This window comes from Melospiza georgiana, chromosome 2 (genome assembly GCF_028018845.1).
Source record: "Melospiza georgiana isolate bMelGeo1 chromosome 2, bMelGeo1.pri, whole genome shotgun sequence".
Classification (NCBI taxonomy): domain Eukaryota; kingdom Metazoa; phylum Chordata; class Aves; order Passeriformes; family Passerellidae; genus Melospiza; species Melospiza georgiana.
Genome location: NC_080431.1, coordinates 72,225,357 through 72,244,876, shown reverse-complemented (window position 1 = coordinate 72,244,876; position 19,520 = coordinate 72,225,357). Strand labels below are relative to the sequence as shown.

At 38.1% G+C, this 19,520-nt stretch overlaps 1 protein-coding gene across 1 annotated transcript; it reads right to left on the bottom strand.

Annotated features, from left to right (window-relative positions):
• Positions 1-2,834: 2,834 nt before the first annotated feature.
• CHORDC1 (cysteine and histidine rich domain containing 1) lies at positions 2,835-19,158 on the bottom strand. The gene is made up of 11 exons (XM_058045726.1): positions 18,964-19,158; positions 15,531-15,580; positions 13,457-13,513; positions 12,817-12,977; positions 12,152-12,252; positions 11,181-11,239; positions 10,098-10,168; positions 9,721-9,826; positions 8,537-8,656; positions 7,847-7,909; positions 2,835-7,324 (listed from the first exon to the last, which is right to left on the bottom strand). The coding sequence occupies exons 1-11, from the start codon at positions 19,025-19,027 to the stop codon at positions 7,181-7,183; spliced, it is 996 nt and encodes a 331-aa protein (XP_057901709.1). The 5' UTR covers positions 19,028-19,158; the 3' UTR covers positions 2,835-7,180.
• Positions 19,159-19,520: the final 362 nt, after the last annotated feature.

Genomic DNA, 19,520 nt, shown 5'->3' with positions numbered 1-19,520 from the left:
TTACAGGCAGAAAAGAAATACACTTTGTAACTAAAGACAGGTTCATTGTTGGAATGCTCAAAATCTTAACTGTGTGATTGAAGAATGATTAGTCTCTACTATTAAAGAAAAAAAAAGAAGAAATTATAGTACAAACCTTTCAATGGAAAAGAAGTTATAATATTTATGAGCTGTTTCTCTTCCTGGGATCTCTGTTATCCAGCAATGCCCCTTCTCCAATCATCCCATATCAGTAGTCCTCTACACCACATCCCATGCCTCAGTTTTCAAGGTCCCTGCATGCATCCCTCTGCAACAGGGCACTAGAGTCAGCAGTAGGTTGCTCTACATAGTAAACCTGCTTTAGTTTTAGTAGTTATGTAAAAAATAATGTCTATAACAAGCAACTACAGAATGAGAAACAAGCTAAACCAAGTAAGGCAAGAGCCACCCGGACATGGGAAAAGTTTTAACAGCCAAACAAGCCAGAACAAAGCTGCAGGCAGGTTAAAAGATTAGACAAAGCAAGCCTGGCAGGTTCTGGGACCCTGCAGAGCTGGAACGAAGCTTCTGCCACACTACCAGCCACAGGAATCCTGTGTTCATTGGACTGTCAGCAGAGATGGGCATCTGGGTACTACGTGGGGCAGGGTCCCAAGTTTTCTGAAGAAAAATCATTAAGCACAGCTATTTATCCATAGTCATATGCACACTTAAGTGTCCAGTCCTGGTAACCTGAGAAATGGATGAAATTAACCCAGCTTTTCTTTCTGTATTTTCAAACCACCTCTGCTCACCCAATTCAGCCAGACAGGATTTTGGTTTTGCAAACACCATTCTTGTCATCTGCATTCTGATGAAAGACAACCTGCCTGAGGACCAGATACTTGTATAGGATTCAGAATGCGACTGCAGGACTTGGCACTTGCCTCTCAGGCAGCATTACACTGTTTTGTACTAAAACACAATTACCAGAATATGGAGAACCTCTAGCAAAATCTGTCAGCTCTCTAACAGTTACTGCTCAGTCTGCACAAAACTATACTTCAAACTTCAGTGAAGAACACCTGCAATGCATGGAGTAAAAGGGAGGACGTACAATGCCACAGGTTGCAATACACTCCTGAATAGTTATGCTTACTGAAATACCCTTATGGGGCAGTTTAAGGTAAAACATATGTGCATTATATAATGCAATTGTGAAAAGCAAAAACTCATTAAAATTACACATGGTTTAGCTTAAGAATTATGTGCTCAGCATTTGGGTATTATCACTAAACCACACTGAACTTTTGGCCACTTTTCACTGTACAACTCCCAACTGTACTCAGGCAATGTGAGTCAATACAGCTGTTTAATTATAAATGCACATGTTGAGCTTGTTATTGAGCAAAACAAGCACTGACTGTGTGCTCACACAGCAAGGAGGTAAACCCTTACAAAGGTATGTGAGAAAAGTATAAAACACTGTTAAGTTCAGCTGTTGGGAGTTTTCATTTGCATCACCCTTAGCACATCTTCTCTGAATTATTTTCAACAACAAACATGTGACAATCTTTTTCTTAAAAGCTTATTTTCAACTACATTTCACTGTCCTCCATTCATCTTACCAACCTTCTCTTTACAGCTGTTAATTGCTCATGGAAAGCACAAGCATCCCACTTAAGTTATCCAGTAAAGTAAAACTCTGGTAACAGAAGAGCCAACAAGCTTCCAGTTCACAAAGCTGCAGTTAAAGAACTTAAACTACCTCTTTACTGTAGGTTTTGAACGTGAGTTGACACTCCAAATGTTAACTGCTTTCACTATGAGCAGAACGTTTAAAATTTGGGTTGTTTATATACATAATGATATAACCTGATTACAAGGCATTCCCTTAAAAAAAACCCTAAATTAAGTCCCTTGGGGTATAGAAGCACACTGCATCAACTCTGCCTTGTTATACACAAGCCTGATTTCCAATTAAGGAGGAACAAATTACTTTAAGCACATTAGCCTAGAAGTATATTAGGTTAGTTTTTTTCCCAATCATGGAATTCAGCAATAATATTGCAGTATCAGTATTTATCATAGGTTTAAATCACATTTCTGAGAACAAGGTTTCTGGACTAAAAATATTTCACAGATCATTGTAATGTAAAAGATCTGCCTCTAGGTAGCTTTAAATGAATTTTGTTGCAATGCAGCTTTAAAATTTAACAATTAACTAATTCTTCAAATACTTGTTTCTAGCAGGTAACAAAAATATTTTATTCAAAAGGATGCTTCATTTTCTGATTAACACTCATTTGACTGTGGATTAGTTTGTAATGTCTGTGACAATACATTGGTTACCCTCTGGTCAAAACATCTACACAAACTTTGGGAGAAGCCCAAGTATTTATTACCATAGAAGATATCAGGCTTCAAGAGGTGAACCTTTTTCTACACTGAGTGAATGCCAGAGGTCTTGGAAAGTTATCTTCTTCTTCTAAGAAACCAGAAAAAAAATTAAAGCAACAGTACCATCAGCAACTTTAGAAACAGCCACTGTATCTGGAATTATTCCACTTCTGTTCCGTTAAGTTTGTGACAGCTCAAAAGTCTTGGACTGAACTATTTCTGTGAATGTGATAGGCCTCCATCTCAGCAACTACACTCAGATTTCTGCAAAACTCATATCCTGACTGGGCTGTAGCTTTAGAAAGCAACAAGCAAAGAAATGAACAACAGGTGGGAAAAACCCCTTGGCGATGCAGTTTCACTCCTATATAGACCTACATGTGGAAAATGTCCACCGACATTTTACTTCAACAACCATGCTGCAAACTAACAGGGAAGTTCACACCCATAACAAAAGGAGTCAAACACAAACCTCAAATGCAACCAGCACGTAATAAGAATTTTATTGGATACATTTAGAAAAAAACTAGAGCATGAAGACACGAGATTAATTTCTGTGTGTACGTTTTGTGAATGTGCAGAATCAAACAGCCATGCGAAAAGTCATCTCCTCTTCAACTGTAATTCAAGACTCTTATAATGCCAAAATGATTACCACCCTTAAACAGTGTTCCAGACACGTAACTCATTACTTAAAAAAGGATCTCCTTCCTGAACAGAAGTAAAAAAAATTTAGAAGCAAATTGGGAAAGACCAATCATTAACAGATATAGTATTTAATCAATACTCATGCCATGTTTAAAGAATGCAAGCCAAAAATGCATCATTATGTAGAATAGGTATATTTTTTTCTGAAGGCAAAATTCCTAGTAAAACTAATTCCTAAACTACTGAAATGGTGACTTGATAATGTACACAATCCAGAATATACCATCCAATGGAAGATTATTCTGTCAAGTTGTATCAGCACCTTAGAGTCAATATAGCTGATCAGCCCTGTGCTTAGCAATGTATTAATATTTCACATAAATTCCAATTCCTCCAAGAAATGTTCTTACAGATACAAGAACACAGAATTGTTAAGACTGGAAAAGCCTCTAAGGTCACCAGCCACCAAGGCAGCACCACCACCATGTTCACCATTAACCCATGTCCTCAAGTGCCGTATTTTTTTTAAACACCTCCAGGCACGGTGACTGCACTCTCCCCTGGGCAGCTTGTTCTAATCCCTGACAACCCCTTCCATAAAAACTGTTTTTCCTAACAATCTAAACCTCCCCTGGTGCAACTTGAGGCCCTTTCCTCTCATCCTCTATCACTTTTTACCTGAGATGTAATGTTAGGTGTGAAATCTGTTAGATAGGAAAATGGGCTTATACATGAGGGAAAATATTAAGATTTCTGTCATAAACTTGTATACCCATGCAATTTTTTGTATTATAAAGGGATCATGAAGGTGAAGTTTTATATGCACCTGGACAGCCAGCTCTAACTCACGTGACATGCTTGTCTACATGTGTAACACATAAACCCATACTGAAACACACTACAGCTCTTAAACACTCATTTATAAAAATATAGTCAGACTGTATCAACTTATTTTGATAAGTACAGCACAAGATCTGAGAGCATGAAAAAAGGATGAATTCAACACTGAATACTCCTGCTCATACTGGTTTGCAATATAGTGTCATATTATTAGACAGGTGAATGCCTGTGATCACATATCACTTTGCTTCCTTGACAGATCTTGCTTTTGGGAAAGTAGCCATCATGATTGGTTTAGTACACCACAGTTGGCCTCCCTTCTCTCCATACTTACTAATAAAAGTTACAGCCAAGCCAATATTCCATCAAAGTGTTTGCTACCACTATGCATGTCAGGATGTCATTGCATGAAACACCAGGAACAACCCTTGGTGTGTTGAAGCCTGTTGTGAGCAACTGCTCAAATACAGTGAGTGATACAGCTCTTGGAGTTTCAGGATAGATGCAGACATACGGTTATAAAATCTGCTAAGAATTGCTGCAGTTAAACAGACAGCTTATGGCAGTCAAGGCCATCTGAAGGGTTTTATACTTTTATTTTGAAAAGCATCCCACGGCACAGAAACTATGCTGTTATTGTACTATCTATACTTTCTTGCCTGACCAAAGCTGGTGGGGTTTTCATGGGTTCTTTAATTTGTTTGCTTGCTTTTTTAACAGGTAAGCTTTAAAAGTGGTTGTTTTGCCACTGATTGGGGGGGGGAGTCATTTTAGAACACCTGAAGTATCTTTAGCTTTGTTCTGAAAGTATGAACAATAAGAGAAGAACAGGAGGAAAAAAAAGCAAAAGCAAAACTGGGGACTGTGTTCACAGGAGCTTTCTCCCACTTATGGCCAAGGTGACTAAGCTACCAGCAGAACATAGTTTGGAAGAGTGTAACAAGTAGTTAAAGGATCCCAAAGTCTGCAGCATTCACATGAGACGGCCCATTCATCCACATTTCTCTCTATTTGTTAGTGCACTAAGGCAGAATACAACTTACTGAAAAACAGAAATTGTTTTCCCAAGGAACTCCATTTTCCATGTAGTTCTTTAAAATAGGTTTTACATTACATAAACCTAATGCACATGAGGATGCAAATTAAGAGAAAATATGTTTTCCATATTTTTTAACATATTTAGGATATTTATATATCCATATGCATAGACACATTTGAACTTGCTTGTTAAACAAGAACTTTATCCTGGCATTTAAGCACTACTAATTTTGCTGTCCAAGTTCAGATTTCTGCACCCACCAACACAGATGGCATGCTAGTAGCTACAGCTATCTAGAATTTTTCATCCACTGATGTTCTCAGTGTCACACTAACTAATAAGTACTCTACTTGTTGGTTCAGAACACATCAAGGAACATCTGTTCAATTTTCAGAGGACCACCTGGCAGGCACGTATTTTATAAGCTTGTACCCCATCACTTTGCAGTACCTGACATTTTCAGATTTTAAAAAAAAAGAGGAAAAAAAGGCATTATTAGAGGTTAACAGAATCTATACAGCAGAACTTAGAGCTGAAATTTTTTAAAAGGGCCCAAAGGAGCATACAGCCATGCTCAAACTAAGTAGTTGAAGACAAAGGATCTTGAGATTAAGGTAGAGAAAAGCACCAAAACAATTTTACGCATGTGTACATATATATTTGTATCACCAGTGTTACCTTCTTGGTGTTCAGGGATGGTTTCTTTGGTAATGTATTTCCTACTACTTTAAGCATGAAGTAGGATTTCAAGTACTGTTAGAGACAGAAATCTGAGTCAAATCATACCTACTGGAAAACAGCAAGATTCTCAGAAATCTGCATTTCACTTCAGAATGCCTTTACTACACCTTGTGTTTCTCCTGACACTATTCCAGGTCTGCCAAGGCTGATAGATGAGCATCCACGCATTTAACAATCCACAAACCCTCTTGTTTACGTATACAGGATTAGGCACAATAAACGGTGTGCATTATTTATTACTTTAATAGGAAAACATCTTTATTTCAGCTGCAAGCCAAATTTAAGAAACTATTCCAACCAGAAATAGAAAGTAATGTTACTGAGTATGTTGCTGCCTGAATTAAAAAAAAAAATCAAAAAAAAATCACATCTTTACAGCTATCCTGTTTTCAGCCACACACCTTTACTGATGAACTGAAAACAAAACTAAGGTCTTGATTTCTAATTACAGTCTGCTCAAAAGATACAGTATTCTTCTGAAGTGTTGAGTCAAAGGTACAATTACAATATGAGACAGATTGTAAAGCATGTTGTTTTCCTAAGTTTTGCCCTGTATAGAACTGCAGTTCTTAGATGACCATCCTCAGAGTCACGAGATACACATATCTATTTGGAAATTGTTTTACCAAGACACCTACAGCGTGTCCTGGCTTCTCCTACTACACATATCCATCTACTTTGAGAAGAATCTTGAGATTTTCAATGCTGTAAAATAGGACAGACTATACATTCTAAAGGCTGCCGAATATATACAGCACTTTGGTAATTTTACAATAGTTTGCTGTTTGCATACTCTTCACAGCTGAAATGCTAAGTTATACAGCCATTTCACTGTCCATTTGCTTTTATATTTAACTATTGAAATAGCAAATGTAAAAGAGTAAAAATAATCCCTTCTTGCCACCTTTTTTAAAATTTAAACCTGATCTGCTTTGATACATGAAAGACAGCAGGAGTCAGCAGTACTGAAATCCTTGGAATAACACCATTCATTTCATTCCTACATAAGCCAACAGGTACTGAAAGAAAACTTCGTTTCAGAACACGAAAGTCTACAAGTGTACAACTTCCTATTTCTGTTTATGTAACCTTTTACTCTAGATGTAGAATTACATGCCAATCAGTTCAGTCTCAGATTTTTGTGTCTGCATTACTGTAAGCTTCATAACAGTGTTGAATTTAACACAGGCTACCAAATGCATTCAGACTAAACAGAACAGCTGAAAAACAAAGACACTCACTGCGAACAGAGAGCACATCTACTGGGATAGTCAGTGCATGGAAGGGAAGGCTGCAAGCAAAGGGCAATAGCTGTTTTACTCCAAATTCCCATGGAGACATCACATCTAGCATAAACATACCCATGGGAGCAAGAGCAGAAATAACTGTTACCCTTTCAAGTTTACACCCCCATTTGCTGTGCGTCAAATTTCTTTCTAGAAGGGAACAGATGAACTAGCATTAAAAAAAAAATCTATATAAAAGTTAAATATTTGATTACAGTAGCAAGTCACCACTTCATTATGGAAAATAACTTGTCTCTTGGAATTGTTATTGATCCGAACTCTCCTGTTTTGGTTGTGTGTTGGAGACTGGTAACTCCAGACTTGCCCATAGCAGGGGCTCTGCTTTTCTCATGGTGAGCTCAATCTTTGTAGCGGTCATGTTCACGTAACTCCTCTTTACATCGATCACCTAGAACAGTAAAGGTGTTTCATGCTTTAATTTAACAGATACTGGGGATTTAAGTTAGGGAGTACCTCATCACTAAATTTCAGTAGATGGTTAGGTAAATGAAGAACCCTCTAGTATCTTGAAAAATCAAGACTGTTTCCCATTCCCAAGCTATGGAATGCTTATGGCATAAACATATGCCGATGCATATCTAACATACATTGGCTAACATACATAACCAAGGGTTTTCTGCAATACCACTACCATGGTGCTGGATCAGAAAGGACCTTGGAAGGCCACCTTCTGTACAAAGCAATGCCCATTATGATGTCACACTTTATCTCCAGGGTCATTTTATTCAGATTTAAATGTAATTACTCAATGTCATGCAACAGAAATTATTTCAAAAAACAGAGTAATGAGGAAAACCACACCATTTTGAAAGAGAAAAAGCTAATGACTTATGCTTCGGTTTCCTTTTGGGGTTTTTTGTTAGATTTTTTGTTTGTTTCTTTTTAATAGAAAACATATTTTTATACTTACTCCCCATAACTTCACAGTACGGTGAAACTCCTTTTCTCCTTCAAATACAATATGGATATTTACCTTAACAGGAAAAAAACAAAAAAAAAAAATAGAGAAGTTTATCATGTTAATAAAACATCTGACACCCCGAGCATGTTTAAACAGAATAGGACTTTAGGACTTGGATCCTACAATGCCCAAAGTGATAAAATTATCCCTCTGAAATAGAGATGAGTATCTATTTTAATAGATTATGATACAGTTGCAATCAACAGTGACCACTGGTATCTTATAATTTTAGATTAAGAAATAAGAGAGGCATTTAAACAGCTGTTTAATATTAGTAGCTGTGAAACAGCATACAATGAAGAATGGTATCAAATTACATTAAGTCAAATACAAGTAAATGATGACTCTATAATTATTTATACATATGGTGATGCAAACCCATCATGCTTGAGTTTTAATTATGGAAGTCAAATCAAAGATTTTTTTTTTGCATACTTTATTGCAGCTTTAAAAAAGCCCCACACATTAAAGTGCAGATGTCCAAACAGAAGGGAGAAAAAAGCTATACATACTTGAACAAACACAAATGCCAAGAAAAAGCAGTTACTCAAAAAAGAGTCTTATGCTATCTCTGCCTTGTAAATAAAACTGAGCAGATTTTCCTAGGTTCAAGTTGCTGAACTTAAGGTAGAGGCTCACCATTGTGCTATTAGCTTCCACGTAGCTCAGATCAGGGACAGAGTTTTTAGCATATACAGAAACAGTCACTTCTCCTCCAGTTTGGTGCCAATCATGCCTGCATGGAACTACTTTAGTACCCTATATAAGGAAAAAAGTACAGGAAGAAAAAAAGACTTAGAATTACATTTGAATATGTTTTTACAAGCTTAACAGCAGAAATGCCCAGGACTTTTTTTAATAGCTAATTAGCACAGCTAATAAAGGACTGTATTTCATCTTCACAGAAGACTCAAGACTCCACTTCCAATTCTTTTTACTAAGAATTTCAGTATTTCCCTCTCAAACAAACTACAACAAAAAAAAATGTTGTACTTGGTGGATCAACTTCCTTTCCAAGACTACAGTTAGCCAGCAGGTTATAAAAAGGAACTGAACACAGAGAAAGAATGCTGTGACTCCAACAATGCTTCATAGTCCTGCAAAAAAAAAGTATTACTCTCTGTTCTCCAATGCAGAAGAAGCAAGTAAACTGTGAAAAAAACCCTCAAAATAAAAGCAAAAAGCTAAGGTAAAAAAACCCCTTGCTGGATAGAAGCCGATTATCTCAATATACATACAATTAATATTCTCATGGTTTCTTTAAATGTGGATAAACTCTTTAGTCTTTTTCTACACTCTCCTGCTTTAGACTCACCACTTCAACTGTTTTTTAATCCCTACTTTTTGCACTTGCAAATAGTTCTTGAACAAAAATATAAATATTCAAAGCAAGCAGCAATTATAAGATTTAAAAGAAGTAAAGGATTTATGAAGTAATCGCTCTGGAATGAAGTCATGAAACTACACTTTTTATAACTTATTTTTCTTTTCTTTTGTTAAATATTCATGATGTTTGCAGTGTCAAACCCTTTTTGCCTCAGCAACAGACAACACATTCATAACAAGAACTTTTTGTTCACCTGTATCCATCGTGTGACCAAATACAATATTCTTAAAGAATCAGTTACTCCTGTACCCCACACTACTTCACACTCCATTTCTCAGTTTTCCTGCTATGTACATTATGTAGCTTCCACATTATGTCAAAGGTGGTGATCTGTAATAGGTCAGCTACAATAATAACTCAATCAAGCTACAAACTACATTTCAGTATTCAAAATTCAGAATAGCCAGTTACAGAATGCAATCTTAATGCTACTTACTGCATCCTTTTTAGTCCACATGTGTGTTCCTCTTGTGCAGCCTTCTTGAGCTAGAAATGTATTGAAGTCAGAAGTTTTTCTTTTACAACAGCTCCAATACTTCATCCTTGAAAGTTTGCAAAGTAATTAACAAACAATATTTAGGACACTGTTTACAGTGAACATTTAAGCTCTTTTATGCAGGATTACTGTTACTTCCATATACTCTTTTCAAGCATTGTCATTTTTGATAGAAGAGGGAATAGAGAATAAATCAAGGCAACATTTACAAAGAAAGTAAGAATACACAATAAACTAGTTATAAAGACCTGAAGTTAACTGAATACTAACCCTTCACAGAACAGAGGTACAAAAATGGAAGTTAGCTGAATACTAACCCTTCATGGAAAATAGGTACACCAGAATGGTATATACATACTTCTTCTGTGCTGTGCGGTCCTTCGTATGTCTGGTGGGACAAAGCATTTAAAGAGTATTACTGCTACGGATTTGGAGCAAGGAATAAATTAAAACACAACAAAACCCAGAAATAATGACCAAAGTACGACAAAGCTTTTGGGTAAATACTCTAGATTTAATGGCTTGTTCTAGCTTTTCAAAGTGAGTGTTCAACCTTCCTTCACAGAAGGTTCTCTGGCACTGCTAAGAAGCTGTACTTTATGTTAGTTCAATGGCATACATCAATGGTGACACCACCTATGCTCATAAAGGTTACTGCAGATCCTCATAGAGATTTTTGTCTTTAGAATACTCTGAGTATTCAGAGAAAACAAGAACTTAACTTGAAAATAAATTAAATCTGTCATTCACAAAACACATGGATTCTCTACAGAAAGTAAAAATAAACAATATACAACTTAGCCACTGAATATCAGGTCAGTTCTTCCCAACACAAAGACTGCCAAAGTTCTCCTCCCGCCAGAGCTTCATTAGATAATGCAAAATCTGCCAGGTAAAATAGCTATTTAAATTTTACTGTCCCGTTTTGTACAAAACAAGCCTGTCAGTGTAATTTTCACTTAAAATGACTACATAATATAATGACTAATTTTGGTACTAGATGTGTTAAAACACTGACTTTTTAATTCTTCTTGAAGGAAGCATTAACTGTTAAGATCTGTAGATACTTCTGATCTATACACATTATCAAGAGCAACTCAAGTGTTATCAGTAAGCCACCTCTCACCAACACTATATTTAATATGTTAAGTTGAAACACCTCAGTACCATGGATTTGAGAAGCTTACTAATTAGAAGTTCATGACAGGCTTAGGAAAAAAAATCTTCAACTTTCTGCGAACAACTCACATTTGTTCATACTAAAGCATGTTATCAAATATGCATAAGTTAAACCCAATGGACTTTGTGCCTTTTCCAAATTAACTTGTAGCACATAAAAACCCAAAACTGCTCACTTAATAGCTGAGCAGCTGCATTTAGAGTACAACTAAACCACTTACTTTTGAACAGCCAGCATTTTTACATGCCGTCCCAATCTTGATTTCATCACTATCTTCCTCTGTAAACAGATTATTACAGAAAATAGCAAATGAATTATGTAATCGACTGAACACTTTGCTTTATTAACAACTAAAATGAGCTGAGGAGGAGAATAGAAAAACCTTCCTCTTCAAGATTCTATTTTTTTGCCTGACAGTGAAATCTGCTAGAGAGGTAGAGAGAAACATTCCAAAAGCTGTGTTACCTATGCATCAAATTCTAGGCTCTGTATCTTTACACATTTTAAGTGGGGTAAATAAAAAAAGATGAAGAGGATCATTACAATCACAGGGGAAGTGAACAATCATTCACCTAGTTCAGTTTTGTAAAACCAAGAATGTAAAAGGCTTCAACTGCTGTCTATAAATGCACACAAGGAAATAATTTGGATGCCATGGAGAAAGAAGAGCTAAATTAGCTTGGCACAAGAACAAAAGAGCATAAAATAGCCACAAGCGTAGGCTGAAATTATAAAGTTACTTAAGGAGCAGTGTGGTTCTGGAACCAAATCCCAAATAAAATGTGGGAAGAAGAAAGAGGAAAAACAGACAAGGGAGAACCGACTAGTCTTCCAAGGAATTCCACCAATTTATGAAGGCTTTATATGATACTGTCTCTGCAATAATAGGAAGTAAAGCTCATTTCTTGGTAACTCTGTCAGTCACATATTCAGAAATGGATGTTCCCATTACAGACATTCTAAACAAAATCTTAGAAAAGACACAGTTCAAATAATGCTAATGACAATGAACTGCTCCTGACAACCAAGTCTCCATGTTACCCACATCTGAACTTCAACCATCATTTCCTGGACTGGAAGGTATTTCAGATTATTAAGGAAACTATCACTTCAGAAATGACAAGATCAGCATTTCATTTATTTTTGTGACACTTAGCATCACACACCTACTTAATCTCCCTGTCTCCTTACCTTTTCTCCCTTCATTTTCTGATGACAGTTTCAGTTTATCGAGAGCTTGTTTCAAGGAAGCTGACACTTTCAGCTGCAAATTTGTCATTGGCTCATCTGGGCTAAAAAAATCCATGTATTAGTGTCAACTTCATGAGAAAGAATTTATAGAAGACAAAGTAGTAACTTTTAATCTTCCTACAAGGCTATTCCTTTCAAACCTCCCTTCAACAAACAAACTACAGTTGTAAATGCCAATCTGTACTGTTCATGAAAAAACAGACTAGAAACTTAGAAGGCAGTCAACTGTAAATCCTAAATATTCTACAAAAATAAAAATAAATCAGAGATACTAAGGAATCTAAATAGAAGCATCCCAAAATTATTTTCATTACTGTTTAAAACACTTAACACAGTTTCTAGTGGCATTTTAAGCTATGAGGTTATAGACTTCAATTTTCACTTATTGTGTTGAAAGATCAAGCACTTCTTTTTCATAACCAGAATTCTTTTCTCATATTTTGAAGCTCAGGATAACAAAATCACTTCTACCAAAACCAAGGTCTTCTAAGGTTAATTTTAGAATTTCTAGAATTCATGAAATGTACAACACTGAATAACCAAGCAAGCTTTAACTTGACCAACTGACTACAAATTCGGAAAACCTTAAGTTGCATATACCGTACCTTGGTCTCTTAATTGTTTCCAATGGTTTTGGTGCCTGAATTATGTGTTCTTGAAATTTGGGTTTCAGTTCAGCTAGCTCCTTTCGCTCAGAGGTAGTTTTGACTTCTGGTTTAACAGGCTCAGGAGGTTTCTCACTGTTATGGAAACCCTTTGTACAGCCCTATTGTGGAAAGCATATGTTTTAATTTATATACAAATGCAGTTTAGTGCACATACATTACAAATCAACAAAAACTGCAACAAGTCTTCTTGACTCATTTCTTCAGCTCCATCTTTTCCTGTAGCCCACTCTTAACACTGGCTGCAAAGGAAACCCTACCACTAAAGTGGAAAATATTCTCATTTTCCATATAAGTTAAAAGAAAAACACATACTTTCTGTAGTCAAGAAAGAGGCAATAGATGCTGACCATTCTTCTTAATTAGCAAGCAGTTCTATCCAAACCTATTTTGATCATTTTAACAAAGCTTGAAAATGAGCTTTGACTTCAGCATTATATGAAAAAAAATAGAGCATATAAGAATTTAGACAGTTTCAACAGAATTAGGCTAATTTAAAACATGTAAGCACATGCACCATTTAATATTAATCACTCTCACTTGACAAGTATAGAAATTGTAAAGAATCATGAGTACATACCACAATGCTTAAGAAGTCAGAAAAGTCTGTTGTTCTCCTCTTACAACATGACCAGCCCTACAAACATTTTGGAAGAGAAACAACATAGGCATGACCACAGAACTTAACAACAGCTTTAAAAATGCAAAATATTTATTATTTTTCTTTAAAAGATGTGGCATATCAAAATTAGCAACTGTTTTCTTCCCTACTGTGGACAATAGTATCATCTGCATTTTTAAAAGTCAGAGAAGTCTTATAGTTTGCTGGTGCTGCCTTAATCAAAAAGTTCAGTAAATGTGAGGCAATACTTCCATGACAAGTTAGGTGCCAACTCTGTGCAACTGAGAACAGAAATGTTACTTCATCTGATTAAGTAACATGTAAGCAAAACAAACAAAGACTACACCTGAGACCAGGCTCACCTGTGGCTCAATGCTCAAGGCCCTCTTCCAAAAATGAGAGGGATTTGTTTTTTTCCTTGAGCACCACTCAGATATTTCAATTTCTTATCTTCCACCAACAGAGTTGGATATGTGCATTGCACAGCTATCCAACTACATCAATCAAGATCACTTTTTATTATATAAACCAGAAATTCAACTTTAGAGCAAATTGCCTTGCCACTGTGAATAATATATCTTAGAACTCAAAGAAGCTTATTAGAGGCAACAGATTGACTAATGCACCACTGCTTTGAAAGCTTAAGTGGTGCAACACAATGGGTTTTAGGTAGGTGGTTCTAAAATACCCTCAAAATATAAACTATTTCCACAATTGAGGAGACAAAAGGTTCATCCTGCCCACCTAGATTATCTAGAACTCATAGCATGAAGAAAACTGCACACTTGCAATAATGATAAATTTTTAATTAAGAGGCAAGAGGCAGGATAAGGAGAAGGAGGAAAGTGGTACTTGTTTGTAAACAGTGAGTATGTAAGAGAAAAAGGGAGTAAACATAAATTTTTTAGCTAACTGAATAATTTCTTTCTTCATAATTATGTAGAAGATTTTTGTACTGTGCTCTGAGTACAGCTGTAATTTTGTACAAAAAATTTATCATTGTCTAAGCAACTGTACATTATTTGATCTAAGAGTGTTTGCCCCAATTTGCCAGTGAAACATGATGGTTGATTCCAGAGTCAGGTAGTGCAGTATAAGCAACAGCTCAGAGCAAACACACTGCCCAGCACAAACGCAGAAGCCTTCACAAGGCCAAAAGACACCACACTGTTGAGAGGAGATGCACTTCCAGCAGAAGTAGTTCCTAAGTACTAAGAAAAAAAACAACCCACTCACTCCCTCAAAGCTCATCTAAACAGCAGTTTAGTGCTCTAAGAAAAGCCACTTAGGCTACATCAGTATTAATAAAGAGGCAGGCTCCATTTTTGGACACCAGAATTTTGACTACACACAAATTATTAGAATGATTTCCAGCACTGTTTCAGCAGTTATGTCTGAAATGATCCCCTGTAAGCACTTTGTATGCATCGAGTAGATCCTTGAAGAGGGAAAACAGTTTAGCACAAAACCAAGGATGGGCTGTGCAGTTGGGCTAAGCACTGGAGACCCATCACAGGTACATTTAATTCTTCACTGAAGATGGAGCCCAAGAATCCTGGACAGTTGCATAAGAGGCAGGGGTGACCAGTCCCAATTCAACCAACATTCTCATTTGGCTGATTAATGAACATGACTGTGTTTTACAGCAGACAAATGTCACATACACATTAGTGCTCTGGCCACATTACACCACAAGCAGCTGCTCTGAATTCCAAGCAGGTTAATTAATTTAAAGAGTATGAAACCTCTCAATGGCTCCACAGTCCTATTTAGAGGACCTAATTACACTGCTGAGAGACCTAAAGTCAGTTAATCAACAGGAAACAGTCATCTAGACTTGCATGGCATTTAGACCATATGAGTGGAGTTTTAAATTTCTTTTTCAGGAATTAGTAACTGGGCTTTTCTAATTTCATGGGGTTGTTCATGATAGGCTGAACATCAGTTTCTCAACACTGAAAGATATGAAATTAAAAAGATAAAAAACCAAGCAGATAACAGAAAATACTTAAAAGGACAGATGCATACTTACTTTGAGAGCATCATGAAAAACAGGCACACCTGGATGGTATGTGCATGAACCTAGAAGACAATGATTATTATTAATCATTGAGGCACACCAAGAATATTTATTCATATGATTACAAACCCAGCAAAAATGCCACATTCACAATTAATGTATGCCATGAGCTGTCCCACTTCCCTGAGGGCACATCATTACTCAGAAAAATCCAGATTCCCCCAAAAAAGCAATCTGAGTGCATATAATAAACATAAATAATGAGGTCTTCTTTCTTCTTAAGGATTACACAACACAAACTAGAAAGCAGGTATCTAAGACAAACTACTACTTCCATGAGGAACAAGGAAACTCTCTATGGATCATCCCTGCCTCCATCAGTAATCAGGCCTTACTGGTAATTTTGCAGAAGTAAGAAGGTGACCCTATGGCTACCTGACAGACAGAAAACACTGATTTATGGCTTCAAATACATCTTTTTGAACCTGATCACAGCTTTGTCGAGAAGTATTCTGTTAAAAAAGTCTCTTGATACAAATCATGAGTTCATGATTTGAACAGTAACTACTTTGTTTTCTTTCAATGTTTGTAGAATCCTAAGCCACCTAAGGATTTGAACCCAAGGGTTAGTCTTCCACATGCAGGCAATTTTGATGTATCAATACTATTTATTACTAATAGATTCTGTACAAACACTACACTGTTTTTATGGGTATAATGTACAATCTCCATTAATGAAAGTGTTTGTATTCACAAATGTTTATCAACATTACACAGCTGTTCTCTTTTACTTGTATTCCTTTAACATGTAATAAAACTGCTGTGATTATATAACTTCTCACTGACAGTTACTGCATGGACAGTATTTTACTGACTTGACTAAGCACTATCTTTTAGCCTTAAAGCAAAATTAGAAACACTTAAAAGTGACACAAACAGTTACAAAGCACATAATAGGAAGCAAAAGAAAAAAGTGATAAATAACTCCATTAGCAATCTGCCTACAGATATTTAATAGGAAAAAACCCAATCCAAATGGTTTTATCTTTTTTATAAATATGTAGATTTTTAAAGAAACCTAATTTTGTACAATTTCCTTTGATTTTATATTCAGTGCCTGTGTTTAAAACACTTATACAGTCTGAGGGATATCAGTTCCCATCTAAACTCAAAATGCACACATTTTAGGACATTAGTCCTCCAGCAAGACTTACAAATATATCCATAAACCTCTACCAATTCCTTCAGTTTCAGCATGAAAAGCTAACACTGGCAAACTTCACAGGAAAATCAAAAAGGAAAAAGGTGGTTATTTTGCATAATGACCAGGACTTCATTGTTAAATCAAATAAAAGCAGAGGTTATTCTTTTCCAAAAGTATGTCATTGTAAGTACCGTGAGAGTAAAAATAAACTCTGTTTTGTAGTAAAGATTATTTCTGAGTCAGAAGACTTAAATGAATATTTCTAATTATTCACTAGAGAGATGCTGCTAATAACAGCTACCGTTTTAGAGACCAGAACCATCACAAAATCAACTAACTCACGGGCGGCTATGCTCCAGCTCAAGGCAGACACAGACAAGTGCTGGTGGTCCATCTGGCCAAGCGCAATCCATTCTCCTCACTCCCTGGAGCTGCCCTGCAGCAGGTACCAGGTGGAGCCAATGACAGCCTGCTCGGCTGCTGCCTCCCGAGGGCCCTGCGTGCTCCAGGAGAGAAGGTGCCAGGACAAGGAGCGCTGCAGAGCCTCAGCAGAGCCAGCGGGTTCTGACCACTGAGCACTCTGACCACTGAGCCTGCCAGAGCACAGTAAAGCATCAGCCTGTCTGTGCTCACACCGAGCCCAACAGAAAATTAGGATACAAGCAGATAAAAGCTTATCCTAGTTCTGATTTGTAGGAGATCAGATTGCTGCAGCTTTTGGTTGCTATTCTACATTTTCACTGAAAAAAAAACCAAACAAACAAACAAGTTACCTCTCCACTGCTGTTAACATCTTCCCTTTACCAGGAAGACCAAAGTATTTCCAAGCCATTTTCTCTAACCCTCAGATAATTTCTGGAGACACAAGTACTATAATTTATCAGGTTTTTGTTTGTTTGGAGCTTTTTTTATGTCAATTTCATAGTCAAACTGATCCTACCATGCACACACTATCACCTTACTGCTGCATCCTTAAAGCACTTTATTAGTCCTTTCATTAAAATATCAAAGTAGATATTTGCAGGGGTCACCCATATGCAAAACTTGGTTGTCTGCAGAGATCTGTAAATAATTGCATTTGCCTTCAGAAACGCTTAGTCTAGGGCACAGTGATTCCACTACACGTTCCAGCCACTTACTGAAACAAACTGCATGCCATGAAATTGTTTCCCCAACCCAAGCACCACAGAGCTAGCATATGGCCATGCCAACCTGACCTAGTTTACTACAGCTTGATCACAAACTGTAAAGAAGTGCTACTTTTATAAGGAGCACAAGTCACAAAGTCCTAATAGGATTTCTTTTTTAAACAATAAATATCTGGTTTGCCTTTTGGGGCAAAGGGGTGTAGGGGACGGTGGTGGAATAGATCCCTAAATGTAAGCATTCCATAACTGTGCCCACTTCTGCTGTTACTAACATTAGCAAATCCTACCCAATATGTTGCTCCTGTCTATGCAAAACCACGTAGCTCAGAAAAATAAACACTCTTTATTGCCACGGTTCTAAACCACGAAAAATGTACAAGCTAGAACATGTTAGCCTACTTCTAGCCCTGGGGGTCACTAAAACTTAAATTACTTCAAAGAGAACATTCTAGAAATTCAACCAACACAGTTACTTTATAACGCAGGTGAGGGCGAGCCTTCTGAAAGAAAACTCAACTCACCCTTCTGCACCTCTGCGGAATTATGGAACCCCAAACGACAGAGGGGTTTAAATACGTTTAAACATGCTTCACTAGCATTCTCAGGAAACACAGAAGCACTGCAAGCGCTCAAGGCACTTGGAAGAACAGGCACATGTGTGCAATTCAGGCACATTTAATTACCTGCTGCAAATCCACACACTTAAACTAAAAAAAAAACCAAAAAAAAAAAAAAAAAAAAAAAAAAAACCACCACAAAAACCAAACCAACCAGCCAACCAAACTAAAAACCAAAAACCCGCTGGTAACTGCGATGAATGCAACACCCACAGAGGCCCTCAGCAGAGAAGCCCACGCTGGCATTGAGCGCCTTTGGCACACATGACAGCGCCGTGCAGCGCCGGGCCCGCCCCGGCCCCACACGCGTGTCCCCGGGCAGCCGCACCCGGGGCCGGCTGAGAGCCCCGCAGCGCCGCGGGGCCCGGGCCCGGCCGGGACGGGCTCACACCGCCCCGCAGAGCCCCGGGGCCGCCCCCGCTCCCCGCGTTGGCAGCCAGGGAGGCACCGCGCCCCGGCCCCTCCGCCGCCCTCACCCTCCGTGTTGTTCTCGGGGTCGAAGCGCTGCCCGCAGCCCCGGTTGTAGCAGAGCAGCGACATGACCACGGCACCTCCTGCCCCGCCGCCCGGGAGAGCCCGCTGGAACACGGCGGAAGGAAGAGGGGAGGAAGGAAGGAAGCCGGGCAGCAGCCCCGGGGGCGGGGCAGCTCCGGCGGCGGAAAGAGCCGGCCGGAGCCTTCCGGAATCTTCACGAAGCTTCGGGGGCCGGCGAGAGCGGGCGCGCGGCCGCGCAGGCGCTGCTGCGGGGCTGCGGAACCGCCGGGCGCTGGGGCCCGCAGTGAGTGGGGCCGCGGCTGTGGGCGAATGCTCGGCCTCCGGAGAACTACTGCCGCTTTTGAGTTTGATTTGAAATAAATGTTTGTGTGTACGTATTAAAAGGCTGTCTCATCTGCACAGAAGCACAGATGCCAGCGTCAGAAGCGTATTATGAAAAACACTAATTTATGTTCTGTTAGTTCCCTGAAAGTTTACCCGGCGGCTCCTGACAGCTGGCCAACTTACACATGCTCTGTGTAGTGTGCATTATAGAGGT

What these genes read in the sequence shown, in the direction of transcription:
- CHORDC1 (XM_058045726.1), bottom strand. Translation starts at nt 19,027, where the DNA reads ATGTCGCTGCTCTGCTACAACCGGGGCTGCGGGCAGCGCTTCGACCCC. An exon ending in CTGACTTCTTAAGCATTGTG is followed by an intron (nt 12,978 to 13,456) that starts GTATGTACTCAT and finishes TTTCCACAATAG; the next exon opens with GGCTGTACAAAGGGTTTCCA. An exon ending in TGTGGACTAAAAAGGATGCA is followed by an intron (nt 8,657 to 9,720) that starts GTAAGTAGCATT and finishes TTCCTTATATAG; the next exon opens with GGTACTAAAGTAGTTCCATG.